Source organism: Fusarium vanettenii, assembly GCF_000151355.1.
Source record: "Fusarium vanettenii 77-13-4 chromosome 14 genomic scaffold NECHAsca_24_chr14_5_0, whole genome shotgun sequence".
Taxonomy (NCBI): Eukaryota; Fungi; Ascomycota; class Sordariomycetes; order Hypocreales; family Nectriaceae; genus Fusarium; species Fusarium vanettenii.
In genome coordinates this window covers 420,855-442,106 of record NW_003315861.1, presented here as the reverse complement: position 1 = coordinate 442,106, position 21,252 = coordinate 420,855, and the positions used below count along the sequence as shown (strand labels likewise).

Genomic DNA, 21,252 nt, shown 5'->3' with positions numbered 1-21,252 from the left:
GGCAGCACTATATATTTACTACTCCGTCTCTTAGTCGGCAGTACCTTTATCGAACTTCGCCTAGCTAATGCTACTGCCCTTTAGTCCTACCTATGGCATATTAGGTACCTCGTTATTAATAAAAAGAGTATACTAGGACTTAAGTAGCTCAGGCGAATTAATTCTCGCCTACGACAGGCCTTTCCATAGCATAGCCTCGAGTTCTTTAGTAGTATAAGCATCTTGCTTATAGGCGATTTCTTCTAGCTACTACCTATCTAATAAAAGCCGCTATATTTAACCGCTAGCACTAGCCTGTCTTTATTAGAAAAGAGAGGATAGGTAGCCTACTAGTTATTTAACCGCACTATCTTCCTAACTACGGTATAGCGCTAGACTAGTGATAATTAGGCCCGGTTCCGTTAGGCATTATAAGAACTACGTAAAGTCAAGTTATCTATACCCTCCTAGAACCTCCTCAGTAGTCGAGTGCAGGCCAAGCTAACGCAGAGCGAGGTTAATAGATTTAAGGCCGCTATGCGGGTATATTCCATAAAGGCCCGGGTCAATGAATATAATTACGAGCATATAATGCACCTTAACGCCCCGGCAATATAAGTAGAGGCAAAGAACCTAGGTAAAGGCGCGAGGTAGGCGCTAAGTAACCATACTAGTAATCTATCCAATAAGTTTATTATTACTAGAGGTGCTAGGGTAATACTCATAACTAATTTATAGCAACCAGCTAGCCTAGTTAATAGCGCCTAGGGTATAATATATAATATCGCTTAGAATAAAGGCGCTAACCCATAGTAAGATCCCCTGGATATTATTATAATAGACTTTAATAACTACGACAGACCGCTATATCTAATAACTAACGAGGGCAAGAAAATTATACCTATCCTTCCTATTACGCATAATTTCCTAATAGGTAATAAGACCTACTCTCGCACCTAGTTTCCCCTAATCATAGTATTTACTATTACTATTCATAAATACTAGAGCCTAACGAAGGATCAGATAGTTACTAACCTCGCTATACGCGACTTCTAGGCCGGTATTAGTTATATTATAGTATCATAAGTTACCTCATTATAAGGCCTACTCCTCGAGGCGCCTTTTGACCGTTAGAACCTCTATAATTATACGCCCACGGAAGGTTTATATGCCTGCGTTTCCTATGTACTACAATTATAGCTAACTACAATATAGGGATAAAGATACGCCTTACTAACCAACGACGCCGTTAGGCTTAGCAGCTAATTAATCCGCCATATCCACCACGGTATATTAACTAAACGACGTTTTCCTATAAGCTATAGGGAAAGGGGAACTCGATATATAATATATAGTTAATTAGGCCTAGAAGGAAGTAGTAGAGGGACCCCTATGTCTATCAGTTAACTCCCTTACTATAGGTTTAAAGTAGTTCTAATAGCTGGTTATCGCTATAATCGAAAGGGGGCCTCCCAGAAGAGTTTAATAGTAGGTAGACGGTATTTACCCTTCGGGCTAAATATTCAGCCATTAAGCCCCTTGCCTTAGCAACTTAACGGGTATTCGAAGTATTTTACTAATTGTATTCGCTGTCTGAGTTTGTTATGGCCTCGTTTCCTTATACAGAGGTCAACGTCGCCTTGGCCTTTATCTACCCAAGCATTTACAAGGTCGACGGATGGGGATCCTGGAATCGAGTGAGCAAGGCAGAACCAGTGGATGATAAATACTCAAACGTACCACAATGATAGTGTATTTGTCAATTAGTACGCTACCGTCCTCTGCTTTGCGGAAGTGCATGCGGGCGGCCCAGGTGAAAGTGGACTTCACGCCATCCAGGGACACATTGTTGCTTCGCCCGTGCATCATCACCTCATCAGAGTTGGCACCGAATGGAAAGACCTTATAAACGGTATGATCACGACTCTGAACAACAGCCCAGGACTTAGTGACAAGTTCGACCAAGTCTAGTCCAGCTATGTCAGTGAGGAGCACCGTAGTCACGGTTTGAGTATTACCCACTCTCTCTGCACTTGACGTTGGTCGCGCCTTTCTTCAACTCAGCGTCATCGGTGAAGTGTGAACCCCATCTTTCAAGCTCTTTGTTATCCACAGCGTAGTATAGGCTTGCGATATGCGCTTTGATAGCTGGGTCAAGGACACTGTCGTCACTGTCAAAAGTCTTGGGACTTGGCGCCATGTTGCAGATTGCTAGCCAGGTCAGAACACTGGAAAATGTTTGGTGAGCGGTCAATGAAGGTCGAGGTTGAAATGTGAGTCTGACGGACGCGATGATGCTCACTTGACTTAACGTACGGACAGTTAAGAAGGGCTTTCCCTTTTTCAAAACCCTCTTATCTTCATACCAGACTGCGAGAATAACTAATCTTCTTCCCCGCGTGAGTGTGGGTCTCCTCGGACTTAAAGTGCGATCTAATAGACGACGACTCTTCGGCCTTAGAATCCGATGCAGGTAGCTGGCTCGTTATCAATCACCCTCCATGTCTGATAGATCCTTCGACAGGACAGATGACCCACTGCTCCGTAGAGCTAACGTATTTAGGTATTAGCCTCCTAAATGGAGCGTGTAATTTAGTAAATTATTTTAAGCGGTTCTTGGTACACTAGACAGCATAAGATGCTGCTTTCGAGAGGTCTAGATTTCAAGATACTTCTAAATATCAGGTGAATTTCGTTCAGTCTAATTTTCAATCAATAATCATCGGGGAAAAAACAGGAATAGTATTGCCATCTTTTGTCGTTCTCCGAGCTCAGGTAACCCATCAAGGGCCGGGCTGCAACTATAAAAACGAACAAATTTTCAATAGATCATAACATCATGACCCGATGTTGACACAGTGGCCTTTTTCAAACTTCTGCAACAGCAAAATTTCATCTTTTCTCATCGCTTTGGGGTCACGCCGATATCACTCGGCAGTCAAGGGCTTCCTCCCATAGACAAAATATCTGACACAAGAGGCATCATCAGTAAAGCTGCCGCTGGAAGTGGGGGAGATTAAGCGCTGGATCAGTTCAAACACTTACATCGGCCAGTAAGCATATATCTTAGGATTCTCCATGTCCTTCCTGGTATGTGCACAAAACACACGTGTCTCCTCAGGCGTCCAACCCAGGCCGCGTGTGAAGTAGGCGAGAGAAAGACCGTCAAGTCCACCAGCAATATTGGCACGCGTCCAGTTACCCAACTCTTTGAAATGTTTATCACGAGGCCAGGCGTTTGTTGGCCATTTGCGTTACACCTCAACAATACCCTCAAAGCCGGCGGCTGCGAGGTAGTTCTTGTACTCGGTGGTGGGGAATACGGGGCGTCCGAGATTCTGGCCAGCTTCAAAACAGCACCTGCACCACTGGGATAGGTAGCTATCGGGCTATAGGGTATCGTCGTCGGAACGCGCAGGGAGGCTCATGTCTTGGAGCTCGAGGTAGCCGCCCGGCTCGAGGTTGTCGAATGCTACCTTGATGATTTGCGGGAAATCCTAGAAGCAGCCGAGCATCATTCGAGCAAAAATGAAATCAAACTTTTTCGTCCAGGTCCACTCCTTTTCGAGGTCATCGATCTCGAAGATAAGATTTGGGGGAACACTAGCAGTACCGATGTTGTATTAGTATCGAATTCCTTGGTTAAACAACGGTATTTAGACGCACAACGATGGCTAAATTGGGCTCAGATCAACACCAATCACCTTTAGCAGTTAGCATATGCATAAGTCAAAGTAACATATCAACGTTGAAGAGGGGTAGAGTATCAAACCTCAGCTTCGGGATTCGCATCCGCTTTAAATCCATGTCAGTACGTTACATCCGCGCATAGATAATGCACAGAAGCCAAGGTTACTTGCCATAGTCAATGGCCCATGATCCAGTGCCAGTGCCTATATCTAGAACTCGTTTCGCGTCTCTAGCTTTTGGACAGAGTGCGAGCTCCCCGTGTAAGGTGCGGACGTAGAGCTCGTGCTGGAGGTCTACCATCGATATCAGCATGCGTTATGCATTATATGTATACGTCTACCATCTATGCCTACCGAGTCTATCGTTTTCTGCCTACAGTGGAGGATCATTTATTAATAGCGACTCAGTCGAGAAATACCACGGTCATTTCCAAGGGTGGGTTCAACTAACGTCGTCGTTGGGAAGGACGTATTCTAACTTGTGTGTTAGTCTCCTACGCCAACATCGAGAGCCATTTACTTACTGCCGCTACTAAGGGCATGATAACGTCGGCCGTTTTCTTCTCGATATGCCATGATGCTCGACGAGAGGGACACGTGGGACTGGTCAGACTCCTATAAATACCGGTAAATAAACCATCCTCAGCCTTTACCAGACTAGCGTCGGCGTCAAAGAATACGCCGGCTACGCTAGAGAGGAAATCGGAGTCGCACCTCGCCCAGGGTTGAGTCATTGTCGGCGGCCTGTGGTGGTCTCCAGTTAGGTACTATTCCAGCACAACAAAACTAGGTAGGATTAGGATGCACGGCATACAATGGCATCCTCTATCTCTATGGTTGGCTCAACATGGTGCTCGCTGCCTCCTTGGGAGCTGGGGCTCCGCTCTGGCGATGGTGTCGCAGGCATTGTGGATGACTGACTTCCAGGTGTTGTTTCGTGACGCGACGGAGAATCAATATGAAATAGCGCAAAGGATTCGGCAAAAAATAAGAAAGCGGGGAAATTTTGTGCCAAGCACAAGTCGTGTCAGTTATCTGCCGGTTCGTGGCGCAGCTAGGGACTGATTCCGGGTCCCCGAATTCCAATCATTGGTGCGTTATTCGTGATTACTAGGTTGCAATGGAGGGAGACGCGCCCACGCCGCCGAGGTCCGTGGCTAATAGCTTAGCTGGTGCTCCTGAGGAATTTCCCCCTTCACTCCCACATTTCACTGCGCAGATAAGTTACCAAGTTGGACACGATGAGCGCTGGCCAAGGTTTGTCGCCAGGCCTGCTGCGGGAGGCATTTGTTGCCCTCAGCCCCGGGACCGTGATTCTCACAGCCGTCATCGGCTTGGTGGTGCTGTTCTTAGCCGATTCGCTTCGGACGTAGTACCGTTTGTCACACATTCCTGGTCCGTTCTGGGCCGGTTTCTCCAAGGCTTAGATGGTGAGACAGTCACTCAAGGGAACACAGCCTTACGCCATCCAAGCGGCCAATAAAAAATATGGTGAGTGGTATCCTCAACTACTGTAGTTAATCTACGAGACTCAGTGGTTCAACTGCAGGGTCGCTTGTGCGCATTGGCCCCAATGAGCTGGCAACCGATGATCCCAAACTACTGCGTCGGATGATGGCCAGTCGCTCGCCGTATTCGAGAGGGCCTTGTGAGTAACAACCCTTCATCACTGATGTTGTTTGGGGCCATTTGCCTACCGAGTATACAGGGTACAACGCACTCCGTTTCGAGCCTGGCAAAGACAACTTGTTCTCGATGCGTGATGATAATGCTCATGCAAAATTGCGTAACAAGATGGCAGCCGGCGTAAGTTCAACCTCATTGTCTTGCCAGTGTCTATATGATCTATCGGAAGGCTCTTCCTACATATCCCACATGTATGTGATACAATCAAATGGCTAAGCTCTGTACAGTACTCAGGCAAGGAGAACGAGTCACTAGAGCGCACAGTTGACACCCACATTGCACGACTTATCGACCTCATAGAAACCAAGTATCTCTCAACGTCTCGAGACTACCGCCCGACAGACTTTGCTCAGAAGATTCAATATTTCACCCTTGACGTTATCAGCGATCTAGCTTTTGGCCAGCCGTTCGGTTACGTGGATCAAGATGACGACGTCTTCGACTTTATCAAGATTACACGCTCTTTCTTCCCAGTCACTCTCGTCATAGCCAACATACCCTCATTAGTTTCCCTCCTACACTCGCGTCTTTTCCGGGGTCTTTTGCCCAAAGAGAGCGACAAGTTTGGTTTCGGGGCATTCATTGGGTGAGTTCCCAGTCAGTTATGCTATCGCCGTGCAGGCAAAATCCTTACAATCACCCAGCGTGGCGAACAAAAAGGTTGCAGAGCGATTCGCGCCAAACGCTACACAGCACTCAGATATGCTCGGATCCTTCATCCGTCATGGTCTCACCCAGGAAGAAGCGTCTAGGGAATCACTGCTTAATGTTATCGCCGGAAGCGACACCTCGGCAACCACTATCCGCGTCATCATGCTGAGCCTGCTCAGCAACCCAGTGGCCTACAGAAACCTACAGAAGGAAATTGACGATGCCATCAAGGCTGGGAAAATATCCTCACCCGTTACCGACGCCGAAGCGCGCAAACTCCCCTATCTCCAGGCTGCTATACAAGAAGGGCTGCGGATGAAGGCGCCCGCAGCCGGTCCTCTCTTCAAAACGGTGCCCAAGCAAGGTGATACCATCGATGGCAAGTTCATCCCTGGAGGAACGCAGATTAGCACTTCTCCGTTTAGCATCTACCATTCTAAAAAGATATTCGGCAACGACGCGGCTCTATTTGTACCGGAACGCTGGCTGGAAGCAGAACCAGAACAGGTCGAAGGCATGTCTGAGGTGGTGAACCTCGTCTTCTCCAGCGGAAAATACCAGTATCTCGGCAAGCCAGTAGCACTCATAGAACTAAACAAGATTTTCGTTGAGGTGAGTGCATATCGATCTATTCACGAGGCCTAACCAGACTGACATAGCTGCAATAGCTTTTGAGACGTTTTGATTTTGCCATGGTGCATCCCGAAAGACCTCTGCATATCATAAACGCGGTGAGTAATGCGCCCTCCTGGCTTGTGCTATGATGAGCTAAGAGTTATTGCAGGGTATTTGGCTTATTGAAGATTTTCCCCTGCGCATTTCACGACGGGACAGTAGTCCCGACGCTTGATTTCATCATATTCAAACGGGCTGGGCTAGACTCAATATATTTGTAGCAAAGTCTTGCCCAGGATTTATAGACGGGGGCAGACGGGACGGTATGTCGAGTGGTAACAACATCACAACTGCTAAATTCGATCATGGGCCTAGTGAAGCGGCTGTGGTGGACCGGGATATCTTTGGCGACGTCACTTAGGGCAAAGCCATCTGGTAGTCTGAATTATTAATGGAAAATCAATGGACTACGGATCTTCACTGTCTCGCCCCCTAGTATACTACCTACAGGACGCGATTGACCTTCCATCCGCCTGGAATGCGGTATTGAAAGAAGCCGGTCGGATCATATCTCTGAGCCGTCTTCTTCAGGAACATTACATTTTCCCAGCCGTACGACCCAATGACATCTTGTTCGGGGTTGGCGTAGTTCATGTAGAGATAGTCAGAATGGCCATCCTTCGATGCCGAGTACGCTCCCAACTCCCCGATCGCCTGGGCCATCTTGGCTCGCACAAGACCTTCATACGAGGCATCGTCAGCGGCCAGCGTACCTCTAGCCTCGAAGAGAATTGAATCAGCCGGCAGGTTCTTGTCAAGGTCCAGGAGGTTGTTGCCAGGAATAACGGAAGCGAGGTTCTTTGGTAGAGGCTGGAAGACAAAGTTGACAGACACTGGAATGTCTGCGTCGCGCAGATCTTGCGTCAGAGCGACAAAGATATCAGCAGCCTTGTTCATCATATCGGTGGTAGCTTAGAGGCTAAGAGTAAAGGGGATGTAGTTCGAGCCACCAGTATCCGCGATAGATGCGGCGACGCTACTGAGGGGCTGCTTCTTCCTGAGGTCTCTAGTAAGGGGGATGGTGCTGAAGGCTCGAAAGGTGGGAGAGTCATCATTTCCGTCAGTGCTGACCGCCATGGCCATGAGGGAGAGATTGCCCGCATCGGCTCGATAGACGACAAACTGATGGTCAGGGTTGCCTGAGCCTATGGAGCTGGCGTACTCGACGAACTGCTTAGTGACGACGTTCAAGTGGTCCCATGAGGTGAAAAGCAGGCCGCCGTAAACACCAGAGGGAGGAGTAGTGAAGGTCCGCATGTCAAAACGAGTGACTATACCCAGGTTGCTGCCGCCACCCTTCAAAGCCTTGAAAAGGTCCTGGTTATGCCTCGCATTCGCTTCAACGACGGATCCATCGGCCAGGACGACCTCGTAGTTAACGACGTTGTCGCATGACAGACCCCAGAGTTGGGTGTGGTACGAAGCACCTCCCGAGACGAGCAGGCCACCTACGCCCACATGACCGGAACGGCCGCCTGTAACTCCCAGGTTGTGATTCTCAAGGTAAGTCATGACTTCGCCCCATCGAGCTCCTAGGCGGATCTGGGCGATTGACTTGACAAAGGTGTCAGTTACTGTCTCTTTCAACGCAGCAGTGTGACGCTTACCTTGGTCAGTGTACTCTTGCCCTTCCACTTAACACTATCACGCTTGACAAGATCTATCGAGTTGAAGAAGGTAAGGTCGATGGTGACACCTCGATGGACGGCATTGTTGTCGAAGTCGCTGTGACCACCGGATCGGACGGCGATGTCCCAGTTGCCGGCGCCGCTGGCTCGGCTCAGAGCCCTGACCGCTTCGGAGACGTGGTCGGTTGAGCGAGGCTGCACAATGCAGACTGGCCGAAGGCGGCGATTCTCAGATGCATAGTAGGTCGAGACGCTGTCGACGTATGCGACGTCCTCTGGGAAGACCAGGATATCTTCGAGACCGGCATCGAGAAGGGCATCGCACTATTCATTCTTAATCAACAATTGAATAGAAGGAAATGTGTGGTTAATAAGAAAGAGGAGGGGGACAAGAATGATAGACAAGGAAGCCATACACCTTTGAAGCCGGTTGAGGTGGTGTTGTACTGCTGAGCAACAACACGAGCAGACAATCCCAACGACACCAAGACCGGAACAGACTTAATGAGCATGGTAGAAACAACACACACAAATAAAGGAGTGACTTGGTAAAAAACTCAAAAACCAAAAACGAGTATCGGAGAGAGAGCTAAACTGCAGACAGCTCTAGAAACAAGGCTTGCAGAAGACACAACAACCCTTTAATGATTCCCAAGCCATCCACAGCGGGAATCTAAAGCTGCCGTGCCGGTGGCGACTGGGCCGGCGGGACAGAAAGCCCCACCAATAGTATGCATATTCGTGATCAAGGGCCTATAAGTCTATCACTTCTCACAGCTTAGGGAACCTCTTCCGGATTTTACACTCATTTCCCGCGAGTAAGTAAAGCAGTATATGTACCCATATCACACCAGGATATGCCACGCTAGTTTAGGGGAGTTCCAGCGCTATACGACGTTTGGCTATTACGGCCTTGTCTAATAACGTTATGCAATTAGCTACACCTTGCAGCAGCTAATATCCGAGTATCAATTCTCGGCTGCCTCCGCCCTACAACCCACAAGGATCTATTAATCTTAAAAGGTGGGAACAATTCTACCGCGCTACAATAAACCAGCCATAGAGATAAGTGCCCTGACTGACAAATTGCTTTACAGGGTGCTCGCTACGCCGCAGGAGTGCTATATGCCAAAACGGACAGACCCCTTCGGGTTGTACTCGGTACGGAGAAGACTTGTTCGTGTTGGTAGGTCCCCTGCCGTCGCATAAGTAGCGATATAACATGTGAGACAGCCAACACGCCTCCTACTGACTTAAGGATAGTCGAAACTCCGGGGGATGGCTGCCACGCAATCATAACTTAATATCTCTCCCCACGAGAGAAACCACGATTCGCGAGCAACAATCGTCGTCTCAATGATACTTAAATAGGGCTGCGTGGTTCAAATAGGCGGTATCTATCGATCAATCGACGAGATAGCCCATGATAGGGATGATCTTTCGGTGCTTATACACGCAACGACATGGGCAGTGAGTTTTCCCACCGACCGTCTCGGATCCCATACGTCGCCAGATACTAGAACACTGACTCCTCCCTTGTTCATAGCAACTCTTCGTGTCGACCATCTTCATAGGACTCCGAGGCTACAGCCGACTTCGAAAAGTCGGTATCGGACTCCAGGCGGACGACTGGATTCTCCTCGCCGGGTAGACCTTTCTTCTCCTGGCCTCGGCCTGCTTGTCTTGGCTAATGGTGGTCTTCTTAATCCCAGGCAGCTTGACAAAGATCACTATCGCTCGAACCCATCACAATCTGCAGTCTCTCGCCCTGGGACTGACCAAGACGTCTTTTGGAATCACGCTGTTGCGTTTAATGCCCGGGGGCTAGGAGGCAAAACTCATCTAGGGGCTTATCATCTCCATAAACCTGCAGTTCGCCGTGCACATAATCGCTACATGGCAGGCCATCTGTGGTGCTCCCGACCAGGGACATATCGGAGGGGATAACTGCTGGAAATTGAGCCAGTCTGTCACTTTTACCGTCTTTAGCGCTCGTGAGTTCGCCCTCTTTTATCCAGGATTACCGTGGAATATCCCTGATGTGGTTTCACGGCGACAGTGTATTCTGCCCTCTGCGACTTCATTCTAGCCCTGCTGCCGTGGAGGATGATATTCAATCTGCAAATAAAAAGGAACGAGAGAATCGGTATAGCCCTCGCGTTGAGCATAGGTGTCCTCGCTGGGATCACGGGCGTGATAAAAGCCGTCCAGGGGTATATGCTGATCGACGTGCGATCTCCCGACTGTAAGACGCTTCTCGAACCTTGCGACACAAACCACATCCATACTAACGCTTCTGCTCGCCTATAGACCTAAATACCCAAGCGGTCTACTGGATATGGTCCATAGCCGAGCCCAAAGTCACCATCGTTTCCGCGTCCATCCCCGTCCTCCGTGGCTTCATCCGCAACGTCCGAACGCGCACCGATTCGACGCCGAGAGCTAGTACATATCTCAAGACGGGCGACAACAGCACTGGGAGATTCTATAACCGCACCGTCACGGCAGGGCGAGCCCACCCGGAAGACCAAGACGGCGCAAGCGACAGCAGCATTCTGGGACGGAGCCCTCAGGATAGAGATGGCGGCAGCGGAGGGGGCATCACTTAGACAACTGAAATTAGCGTCGAGTATAAGCCCAGGCCTCAGGCAGAGAATGCGACGAAGGATATGCGCGGGAATATAGAAGTGATTAAGATGGATAATATTTGCCGATGATACTATCGACCGACAGAGAAGGTAATAGAGAAGTGAAGAAAAACTTTTAATGAGTAAATGCCACATATAAATCACGGGCATCTTAGCCTAGGGAATCAAAACTTTAGATCAATTATCACAAGATATTGTTTCGCAGGGCATAACAAGCCGGTCGTGCTGGCTTGACGTTGGCAAATAGTGCTTCCCGCTCTTCACTTTCCGTCAAGCAGTCGGCTACCAGGGCGATAGACAAATATGCAATACTATCGATCAGTCAAAGATAACTACCATCTCATTTAAGGCATCTTACGGGAAAGCTAGTTTTTTACCAGAATTCAATTATTTAAAGATAATTGCCAATCCTGATCGGTGTCACTTATAAAGCGTAGAGTTTGCCCTGAGAAATCTGGCCTTTGGTTAGGGATGGTTACTAACAGCAGTCTAGCAAAGATGACGACGCCAACTTCTAGGCTTCAGCTATCAGTCAAGAGCTACTTGAGTCAGGTTCCTCGGAGATTTACCACGCACTGCCCAACCACGCATCAGTGCCTTCAAGTTCCACCCCACCAAGTTTGCAGTGAAGGACCAAGGTGGTTCTATTAATCTTTGACGAAATGGGTCTTAGGGGTGCTAAAAAGTTGGCCGGGGGCGGAATTTCTTGATGAGTGCGGAATCACCTCGCCCTTTGGTATTGGGGGAGGGGAGACGCTTTTGACTGCCGGGGTCAGGCACAACTCTTTGTTCGCCCGGAACCCGGAAGCTTATAGCGGTCGAGACTATGAAAGGTAAAATCCAAACATTCAAACCTAGTTTAGCTTACGAACGTCGATGATGCCAAGGTTTGATTCCACGCGAGACGCCACGCCGGTACCGTCGAACCGGCGCGTGAAATTTAATCTCCCACGGTTTACGCCGTCCCGCCACGAGACGGTAACTTACGGGTGGCCGTTTCTGTTATTTCTTTAGCGCTGTCTCAACTAAGAATTTCGCTACGTTAAACAGACAAACTATATGTGGCTCGAAGCACATCTGCGGAGGAGATAATAGCCAACCTCTTGTGTGAATATGGCTGCCTACCCTAAAGAAGTGACTCTGCATGGGATTGCCCTGTTGTCGCTTAGATGATCTGCATATCCCTGCAGATGAGAGGCAAGGGACAGCAATTGAGAAATGGGCATGTAACCAACTCAGACGCTCGGAGGGAGAAGAGCCGAGATGAACCTAGGCGACACATCGGAAAGCTCGACGCTCTGATCGCGATCCCAGGACCGATCAACTTACATAGCGATCGGGCTAGGGGCGTTACAGCATCTGCCGACGGGATGGCAGACGCTAATGTAAGGGGCCTGAGCTTTGGCGCGGTTCGTCATTTGACAGTTGTCAAGTGGGATCTTCCCAAGGGCACCAAAGTTTAATGTCTCAGCCGGTCTAGCTTGGCGCTACGCGGTGATAGTCTGCCGTAGCTTCGTCATACTATCTCTCCCCTGGGTGTTGCCGTGTTAGGCCGTTGACTTTTGTCTTAAAACTCGTCGCTGCCAACGTTTCTGGGCTTTGCAAGTCAAGTCATCTCTCCCAGCCATATACTCAATCGTTACTGAGAACCCCGAGAACAACGGCCAGATCCCGGCCCGGTCAGACAGTCTGCAATCACACTCTATGCCTCGGAAGATGACTCCCGGACTAGTTGAGAATACTCCGACGGGAGCGCATTGCCCAAGGCCAGTGTCAACCAAGCGAAGGTTTATCTGCCCAAAAGTCAATCGACGGCGACTAAGCTAATAGGCATAGCTTCTACCAAGATGACTCATAGTCCGTGCGTGACGGCATGGTTTATCCCCGAGAAATCGACACTGCCTCGACGGCCTCGAGGAGCGCACTATCCTACCGCACCCATGACTCTCCGTGGTCCCAGCGAGACGCATCGTCCATCTCATCGATATACATACCCACCACGCTGCCCGCGCTCCAGACTAAGGGTGGCATAGACAATGACAGGCTCGAGCCATTGCGCGAGGAAGAATATGACCCCGCCTCCTTTGATCTTATTGTGCCAGCACACGCACTAGGCAAGCAGTACACCCTCGAAACACAATCCGAGCTACTCTTCTCCATCAAGCACCTCAAGGTGATATTTAAGGATCCTTTACTGCTCCAACGATTCTCAAACTTCCTTTCCTCGTCGCGGCCAGACTCGTTGCCTCTATTGGCCTACTACTTGGACACCCTCAAGGCGCTCAAAGCCATTGACTACGCCAATGCTCTGACGGGCTCACTCAAGACCATAAACGGGCTTCAATTCACCCAAGATCCTGTCACCAGCACCATCAACAATGCGCTACGCAAGAGGGCTAACGATACCTTCGAGGTCATAGCCAACCACGACCTGCCTGCCTACATCACGCATACATTCATCCAGACAGTCAGTGTGACCATAAAGCGGAGAATAACAGACACGCTATCGCCGCAATTAAGGGACATATCAGAAGGACTTACCGAAGTTTTCTATTTATCTGACCCATCACGACCCGACAACCCCATCGTCTTTGCAAGTGAAGGTAAGCAGACAATCCGACCTCGTTTACCACATAGCTAACATGGATGCGAAACAGAGTTCCACAGAACGACCCAGTACGGCATGAACTATGCCATCGGTCGGAACTATCGCTTCCTCCAGGGCCCCAAAACCAACCCTTTTAGTATACGGAGGATCCGAGAGAAGCTCGAAGCCGGCAAGGAACACTGCGAGACATTCCTCAACTACCGCCGCGACGGCTCCCCTTTTATAAACCTGCTCATAGTGGCTCCGTTATATGATTCTAGGGGTATCGTGCGCTACCACCTGGGCGCACAAGTCGATGTGTCTGGTCTTGTCAAGGAATGCTCAGGCTTGGACTCGCTTTCGAGACTCATGCAGCGGGAGAACCCTGAGCAGTACCCAGGTGAGGCGCCCGTTCAACATCACTCAGACCACAACAAGGACGAATTCCGTGAGCTGGCTGAGATGTTTGATCTCTCCGAGCTCAAGACAGTACGAGAGTCGGGTAGTGCTCTACACCGCATACACCAGGAGGAGGTGAAGAACTCGGACACCATGCCAGCCAACTAGAACAGGCCGAGGTTGGTCATCTCTGACGACGCCTCAATCAACCGGCGGCCATCAGATCCGATTCTTCATGAGTCGGTCAACACATACCGGGGCGGACGCCTCAGCGGTATCTTCCAGCACTATCTGCTCGTCCGACCATACCCAAACCTACGTATCCTCTTCGCATCGCCATCACTACGTATTCCCGGCATGCTACAAAGCCCGCTCCTGTCGCGCATCGGAGGTTCTGACCGCGTTCGGGACACCCTCTCTCATGCTTTTGCCGATAGCCACGGCATAACTGCCAAGATCCGCTGGCTATCACGGTCAGACATGCAAGCCCAAAGCCACCACTCGCGCGTCATGAACCATGAGAGCCATAGCGAGGGCGGTGGTCAACCTCCACCAGCGTCTCGAGGCCGTAGCCGCTAGATTCATTTTACACCACTGCTAGGCTCCAACGGCGCGATCGGTGTCTGGATGGTTGTTCTGGTCGATGATGACTCTGAGCCCTCTCCAAGAAACACACCCTCCATGGCCACCAAAACTCAGCACGAACCTTATCACTCGTAGAGTCGCTGGTCAAAAGATGCGCCAAGCGAGGCTTCAAGTGCTATAAGAGTCTAAAGACATGTCTTCACAGCACAGCTAAAGATCACAGAAACATTCGCATGCATCTTCCTTAGGCTCGACAGATGCGTCTTTGGAACGGAAACGCTTACCACAGAGTAGAACCTAAAGGACTAGTCCACATAAACGAACGTCTTCACCTAGGTTTTACTGAACAAAGTAAACTGCACGGGAGCAGCACAAACTGAGACACGGGCCATCTATCACGCGCTATGTATGACGTGAGGTGGGATCTAAATCATATTCCGGACAATATGCAAGCCGGCCAATATGCGCAGCTTTTGAGTGGACAGCAGCCAGTCGCCATTCGCACAGCACCTATGGACGCACTGATGGCCGACGCGGGAGCCTACGGGAAGTGTGATAAGAACAAGGAAGCGCTCAAACGTCTCGAGGCTATCTTGCTGAGCCGCGATGACGGCGTCGAGTCTCATACCCAGGCGTTAGACCTGATATATAACTGGAACTTTGCGCGCTTTGACGGCGGAGACCAGTATCACGCAGCAGCCGGTTGGGACAAGGCGGTGGGTGAGAAACCAGCACTGCTCAATGGGGAACGAAGGGGTCTCGTTGAGCTGAACCGATACTGCCGGCTTAGAGATGCGTAGAGGAGACGACTGAAAGCAAAGAGGCTTACGGTCTCCTCCAACTGGTGGGTTGCCGTTACAAGAGCCCGGAAGGACGCGGGAATTAGCCCCGAGCTTGACCGTTGGGTCGAGAAGATTTGGACGTTGACGAAGACGGTAAAAGACTTATATCAAATCATCAGAGCAAGTCTGGCAATGATCTTCAGCATCTGGACAAAGTCAATGACTTTGAATGCGGTGTCCATCCCCCATTTGCACGACATCGACACCCAACTCTTCTTATCAGAGGAGTGCGCTCGGGCTGGGAGGTCGACTACCTTCTAGCCTTACTGGTGCGTCTTGATTGCTAAGTCTTGGAGCGAGTCACTGTGAAAGATGATACACGGTGGGCTCTATTCTTTACTAATGTAATTCACTCCAAGCTACCCAGGTGGACTCAGATCTACCAAGAATGTCCTGCGCGAGTTTGTACTTCTTTGCGGCCGCCGCCAGGGCAGTGATGATGGTCATCGCGACGAACCAAGCCAACTCGACGAACGAGGTTTCATACATGGGCGAGCAGCGAATCGTCTCGTGCCGATCCAGAAGCAACGCCGCGCGCCACTGGGGAATCCAGCAACCGCCAGCCCGTCGGTCATGGCGACTTTGGTCCAGCACAGTACAGCAAGGGTTTATCCAACTACCAAACGATCTTTGGGCTCAGTTAACACATCAAGGGCCGGGCTGCAACTATAATAAAGAACAGATCTTCAACACATTATAACATCATGACCCGATGTTAACACAGTGGCCAACTGCGAAACAATATTTGACAAACCCTCGTTACCGAGCTCTCGTTCGTCTCGATCAGGACAGTCCTTAGCCATTCAGCAGTCCTGCGCCTAGTCTTTGGTCATGACGATTCTGGATTTGGCTGGAGATATATATACGAACTTGCTCCCACAGTTTCGCGTGCATTGTTCTGACTCATTGTTCCACTACGAACGCTAAGATCGACCCTCGATACCTGCCGAAAATGTCTGACGGTCTGGCTTCCTCGTCCAAGATGGTCGACTACGCCTTGTTCATTGGCGACCAGCAAGGTGATCAACCCGAGGAGAATGTATCAGCAACACAAACCAGAGCGTTAGAACCTTTAATATCATCAATCACTCCTAGAAAAACCCTGGGCCTCCTCTACTCTAACTTAGACTTTAGACTAGCAGCACCGGATGCCCCCGAAGGCGGAAGACTTGTCCAAAAGGGGTAATACTCGGACTCTGCGAGTCAAAGGCCCGGTGGCGTCGACTGTCCCCCGTGCTTCCCCAGAAAATCGGTGCGGAGACTACAAAGTCACCCCATGGGGATCCTACCTCTCACGACCTGGACTTAATTGTCTCAACCGATCAGCTGCTTTGTCGATGCTTGGCCAAGGGGACATATCGGCCCGACAAACTTAATTATTCTAGGTGCTCGGGTAACCTACTGTAACTTAGCTCCTGCAATCCAGACTTTTCCTCGATGCCTCCGTCCGAATAATTCCCCTTCGGCTCTGTGGCGAAATTATCTTCCCATTAGGCGACTAGGCAAAACAACGTCATTTGGAGACACCACGTTGATCGCCTTCACTTTCATTGACCACCAATTCCTATATATGTGTTCCCCAGATCATCGAAAATAGTCTTCTCCAGATCGACACTACCCGCCTCGATTTGAATTCGAACCTTTCTTCACATTGAACTAAATTACCCGACACCACTCCCCTACACGATGGAGAAGCATGATTCGCACTCGGTCAACCAAATTGAGCTCGAGACGACCTTGACCGAAGTCGCCAAGGTAGCGACAATCCATAACACCAAACTCCAGAAGGCTACTTTGGAAGGCACTGCCGATGAACACGAACTCAGCATTCATGATGCCATCCGAGCTTATCCCCAGGCCATCATATGGGCGCTTGTGTCGTCTACCTGTGTCATCATGGAAGGCTACGACACGAACCTCCTTTCCAATTTCTTTGCCTATTGTAAGTACTATCTCAAACGTGAATATTCAAACTGGTTGCTGACTGCTATGCGAACTCTAGCCTCGTTCTTAATTAGGTACGGCCGATTCGTGGGAGTTACTCCAGAGACCCCAACGGGATACCAGTTGACCCCGGCTTGGCAAGCCGGACTATCTCAGGGCGCAGGAGTCGGCTCTATATTTGGCTGCCTGATGTGTGGCTACTTCGTGTCCAAGTACGGCTCTCGACGGGTGCAGCTAGCTGCTCTGGCTGCCCTCACTGCCTTCATCTTTATCGTCTTCTTTGCCCCCAACTTGCCCACGTTGGTTGTTGGCGAGATCCTCTGCGGTGTCCCATGGGGCATTCTCGCCACAACGGCTCCGGCCTACACTTCGGAAGTTCTACCACCAGTTCTCCGGACCTACATGACTTCATATACGAATATGTGCTTCATCATGGGCCAGCTGATTTCTGCTGGTGTTCTCAAAGGACTCTCCACGCGCACTGATGAATGGGGCTACAAAGTTCCCTTTGCCTTGCAATGGGTCTGGCCCGTGTTTCTCATTCCTCTCATCTAGATGTCGCCCGAATCTCCCTAGTATCTAGTCAGAATGGGCAGGCTGCACGAAGCCGAAGAGTCTCTGCGCCGCCTACAGTCGCCAAAGGCCACCAACGTCGATCCTCAGAAGACGCTCTCCACCATCATTTACACCAATAACCTCGAGGAGCAGTTAAAGGTCGGAACTAGCTACTGGGACTGCTTCAAGGGCTTTGAGCTCCGCCGTACCGAGATTGCTTGCGTCGTCTTTGCTGGTCAGATCCTGTGTGGAATCTCCTTCGCCTATAACAGCTCCTACTTTTTCTCCCAAGTTGGTCTCGGAACGAGCACGACCTACTCTCTTACGCTTGGAGGAACCGGCTTGGCATTCTTTGGCTGTCTGATCAATTGGTTCGTCCTTATGCCAAACTTTGGCCGACGAACGATTTACGTCTGGGGCATGGGCGGCATGTGTTTTGTGCTCATTCTCATCGGTATTCTCAACGTCTGGACTCACATCTCGGCTGTCGCGATGACACAGGCCTGTCTCACCCTCCTTTGGACTTTCATCTTTCAGCTATCTGCCGGCCAGCTTGGCTGGGCCCTCCCTGCCGAAATGGGCTCGACTCGCCTTCGACAAAAGACCATTTGTCTCGCTCGCGACTCGTCTAATATTATGGGCACCATTGGAGGCACTCTGCAGCAGTACTTTATGAACCCGCAGGCGTGGAACCTCAAGGGTTATACTGGGTTTGTCTGGGGCGGTACTTGCTTTTGCATGTTTGTCTGGAGCTACTTCCGTCTGCCTGAGACCTAGAACCGGTCGTACCACGAGCTCAATATTCTGTTTGCGAAGAAGGTGCCAGCACGCCAATTTGCGACTACCGTTGTCGATCCTTTTGATACAACTATCATTGATGGCATCACTGGCAAAATTAACAACGACGCCGTCTAATTACTTGGTGTACATGCTAGAGCATGAGTTGATAGGAGCTAAGCGTGGATATGTTTAAGGAGAGTTAGGGGTAAGCTACTATAATATAGTAAAAAGTAAACCTTTTATTACTAGTTAATTAGTGATCTTTCACATTAATCATCGTGTCTGCGGTTTTGCGGAATGTGTACATCCATCCTGACTGAGTTGTGCTGTGTAGCCTATGTTCAATGTCTGAGTCAACTGGCGGGCGTTTGTCCTAATGCAGGAGAATGAGAACTTGCTACTGTCTCTCAATGTCCAAGTTATAGTAAATATAAATATCCAAGTATAATATAGAATTTTAGCTTATTGTTATATTTCAGCCCGAAGGGCGTTTTTTCAGCCCGAAGGGCGTTTTACTCAGTCAGAAAAAAAGAGCATAAAACTTTTTCTGATTGGCTAATTGGCATGGTCTATGCTCAACTCGTGCTTGAATTGGTCAGTTGTCAACGCTAACGACGCCACTACATGGGAAAGCCCGCGATCGTTGACTAGGTAACGCTTTTGGCAAGCTCTCCAGGAGCTTTAAGGTTGTCCTTCAATCAACTCCGGCCTCCAAGCGCGATTCTGGCCGGAGCACCGACATGGCGTCTGCTTTCCCTTTGCCGTCAAAACTATTATCCACCAAACCTTACGAGGTTGCTAACGACGTCTCGGCTCACGTATCACCTGCCTCCGGTCGAGCGGTGAAGTGTCCCCTCCTTCCCTGATCGTTCGAACCTAATCAAAACACCCTACAGACAACCTCCCATATCGAGATCTGTCACGCTACGGTACATCTAAGCAAACCCTCGCTGCCCAAGCGGTACCTACCCGGTCGTCTGCATGGGTAAGAGGCGGATAACAATATATGCAGCCGGATGGAGAATGATATACCCCAGGCAGTTCGGAACTGCCATACTTACAAGCAAGACCTGCCCGAGGTCGAGTTTCGAAGCGTCAAGGACCCTGCGAGGCTTACGAGACAGTGTAGTAGCTGTAGGGCACGCCAAAAGGAGCGAGTGGCCGAATCCCGAGCCGCCGTTGCCGCCATGCGGAACATCGCCTCGAGGCTATCGCCGCGCAGAACGACGAAGAGGACCGATTCTCAGGCTCAATTGACGCCTCCACGGCGAAACGCGCAAGCGCTCGTGTCCATCAATAGCTCACAACCCCCTGCAACGCCTGCTGTATTCCGTGGTCTGGCGCCCGTCCTCCAGGGACTGCCTAGACCTCTGCTGGGCCCATCTACCTCAAGCGCAGCGGAAGGAGCCCTCCCTATCCCTCCCACCTTAAGCCCGCCAAGAGTAGTTCTGGGCACGCCGATTCCTAGTGACACGACCACAACGGCTCCTATTGTGCTAGGCACGCCTGTGCCACAGGAATCGTTCCCTACCACTGCTTCATTACTGCCACAGGGTCATCGCCGCGGCCGCTATACACGTCAAGGCATCGTGAACCGACGGCCACGGCCACAGCTTCAAGAACGACAGTTTGATCAGATAGTTGATCCACCTTTTACAGGGGACCTTGATTTGCCTGCCCTTAGTGAGGAGGATCGGGCGCTTGTGCGGGAGTTCTATACTGCCCTGAATGACGACAAGATGCATAGTTGCATTCGCTGCCGGGAGCATTGGTTCGATATGAAGAAAAACAGCTTAGGAGTCTGCAGCCGCTGCATTAGTCGAGATAGGGAGAGAACCGCTGACGAGCCCTACTTCTTTAGCGCTGCGAATAGCCTTGACTTCGGGGAAGTCCCCGGTAATCTACCTAGCCTAACGATGGTTAAGGAGATGCTAATTGCTAGGGTTCACGTACACGTGAAGGTCCTACAGGTACGTGGCTCTCAGTATAAATACCGCGGCCATGTTGTCCACTTCCTTCGCAATGTTGGTAGGCTATTTGAAGAGCTCCCGGTCCTACCTGAAGAGCTAGATATCGTGCTCCTGCGGCCTCCTAATATGGAGGGCGACCCTCACTTCCAGCAGCAGTTTGCTCGCGATTTCCGGGTACGCCGCTCATGCCTGTTGACCTGGCTGCATTACCTACAGCGCCACCACCCGGGCTATCGCGATATCGTTGTGAGGCAGGATCGCTTGCAACGGCTTCCTCTTGACGGCAGCATAGTTGCTTCCGTTGCTAGCCAAGTGGCTGACATACCTGACGGCGAGGCCCCCCAAGGTCCCGTTGAGGAGGATGTAGAAGAGGATCCAGCAGATGCAGATGCATCGGCGATCCCCGATTTGCAGGTTACAGACACCGAATTAAACGCCCTGCAGTCCCGATTGCTTCATGGTACCCCTGACCCTGAGCGTATAGCCGATCTTAAGCATATACCGCCTAACGCGCAGGCTCAACACCAGATGCCACTACCTTCCATTCGCAGGACTCCTATCAACGAATTCAACCGTTCCCAGCCGCTGTTGACGCTCGCGTTCCCCACCCTCTACCCCGACGGCAAGGCGGACT

At 50.3% G+C, this 21,252-nt stretch overlaps 8 protein-coding genes across 8 annotated transcripts; 5 read left to right on the top strand and 3 right to left on the bottom strand.

Annotated features, from left to right (window-relative positions):
• Nucleotides 1-729: 729 nt before the first annotated feature.
• Nucleotides 730-2,179, bottom strand: NECHADRAFT_88662 (uncharacterized protein; the record flags this gene model as incomplete). Its single annotated transcript, XM_003044134.1, has 7 exons — nucleotides 730-743; nucleotides 787-801; nucleotides 928-935; nucleotides 1,015-1,031; nucleotides 1,218-1,241; nucleotides 1,720-1,955; nucleotides 2,002-2,179. The coding sequence occupies 7 exons, from the start codon at nucleotides 2,177-2,179 to the stop codon at nucleotides 730-732; spliced, it is 492 nt and encodes a 163-aa protein (XP_003044180.1).
• Nucleotides 2,180-2,906: 727 nt separating this feature from the next.
• On the bottom strand, nucleotides 2,907-4,244 carry NECHADRAFT_88661 (uncharacterized protein; the record flags this gene model as incomplete). Its single annotated transcript, XM_003044133.1, has 5 exons — nucleotides 2,907-2,979; nucleotides 3,025-3,187; nucleotides 3,251-3,339; nucleotides 3,836-3,962; nucleotides 4,193-4,244. 5 exons carry the CDS (start codon nucleotides 4,242-4,244, stop codon nucleotides 2,907-2,909), a joined length of 504 nt encoding a protein of 167 aa, XP_003044179.1.
• Nucleotides 4,245-4,788: 544 nt separating this feature from the next.
• NECHADRAFT_88660 (uncharacterized protein) lies at nucleotides 4,789-6,855 on the top strand (the record flags this gene model as incomplete). Its single annotated transcript, XM_003044196.1, has 7 exons — nucleotides 4,789-5,098; nucleotides 5,218-5,316; nucleotides 5,377-5,474; nucleotides 5,582-5,940; nucleotides 5,999-6,617; nucleotides 6,674-6,736; nucleotides 6,790-6,855. 7 exons carry the CDS (start codon nucleotides 4,789-4,791, stop codon nucleotides 6,853-6,855), a joined length of 1,614 nt encoding a protein of 537 aa, XP_003044242.1.
• Nucleotides 6,856-7,124: 269 nt separating this feature from the next.
• Nucleotides 7,125-8,820, bottom strand: NECHADRAFT_88659 (uncharacterized protein; the record flags this gene model as incomplete). The annotated part of the gene is made up of 4 exons (XM_003044132.1): nucleotides 7,125-7,591; nucleotides 7,631-8,234; nucleotides 8,288-8,632; nucleotides 8,725-8,820. The coding sequence occupies 4 exons, from the start codon at nucleotides 8,818-8,820 to the stop codon at nucleotides 7,125-7,127; spliced, it is 1,512 nt and encodes a 503-aa protein (XP_003044178.1).
• A 951-nt stretch (nucleotides 8,821-9,771) lies between these two features.
• NECHADRAFT_88658 (uncharacterized protein) lies at nucleotides 9,772-10,917 on the top strand (the record flags this gene model as incomplete). The annotated part of the gene is made up of 5 exons (XM_003044195.1): nucleotides 9,772-9,778; nucleotides 9,855-10,180; nucleotides 10,212-10,302; nucleotides 10,461-10,553; nucleotides 10,619-10,917. 5 exons carry the CDS (start codon nucleotides 9,772-9,774, stop codon nucleotides 10,915-10,917), a joined length of 816 nt encoding a protein of 271 aa, XP_003044241.1.
• A 1,152-nt stretch (nucleotides 10,918-12,069) lies between these two features.
• On the top strand, nucleotides 12,070-14,521 carry NECHADRAFT_88657 (uncharacterized protein; the record flags this gene model as incomplete). Its single annotated transcript, XM_003044194.1, has 5 exons — nucleotides 12,070-12,090; nucleotides 12,147-12,341; nucleotides 12,815-13,559; nucleotides 13,614-14,032; nucleotides 14,111-14,521. 5 exons carry the CDS (start codon nucleotides 12,070-12,072, stop codon nucleotides 14,519-14,521), a joined length of 1,791 nt encoding a protein of 596 aa, XP_003044240.1.
• Nucleotides 14,522-14,973: 452 nt separating this feature from the next.
• On the top strand, nucleotides 14,974-15,630 carry NECHADRAFT_88656 (uncharacterized protein; the record flags this gene model as incomplete). The annotated part of the gene is made up of 2 exons (XM_003044193.1): nucleotides 14,974-15,243; nucleotides 15,328-15,630. 2 exons carry the CDS (start codon nucleotides 14,974-14,976, stop codon nucleotides 15,628-15,630), a joined length of 573 nt encoding a protein of 190 aa, XP_003044239.1.
• A 1,425-nt stretch (nucleotides 15,631-17,055) lies between these two features.
• On the top strand, nucleotides 17,056-18,645 carry NECHADRAFT_88655 (uncharacterized protein; the record flags this gene model as incomplete). The annotated part of the gene is made up of 3 exons (XM_003044192.1): nucleotides 17,056-17,311; nucleotides 17,372-17,835; nucleotides 17,890-18,645. The coding sequence occupies 3 exons, from the start codon at nucleotides 17,056-17,058 to the stop codon at nucleotides 18,643-18,645; spliced, it is 1,476 nt and encodes a 491-aa protein (XP_003044238.1).
• Nucleotides 18,646-21,252: the final 2,607 nt, after the last annotated feature.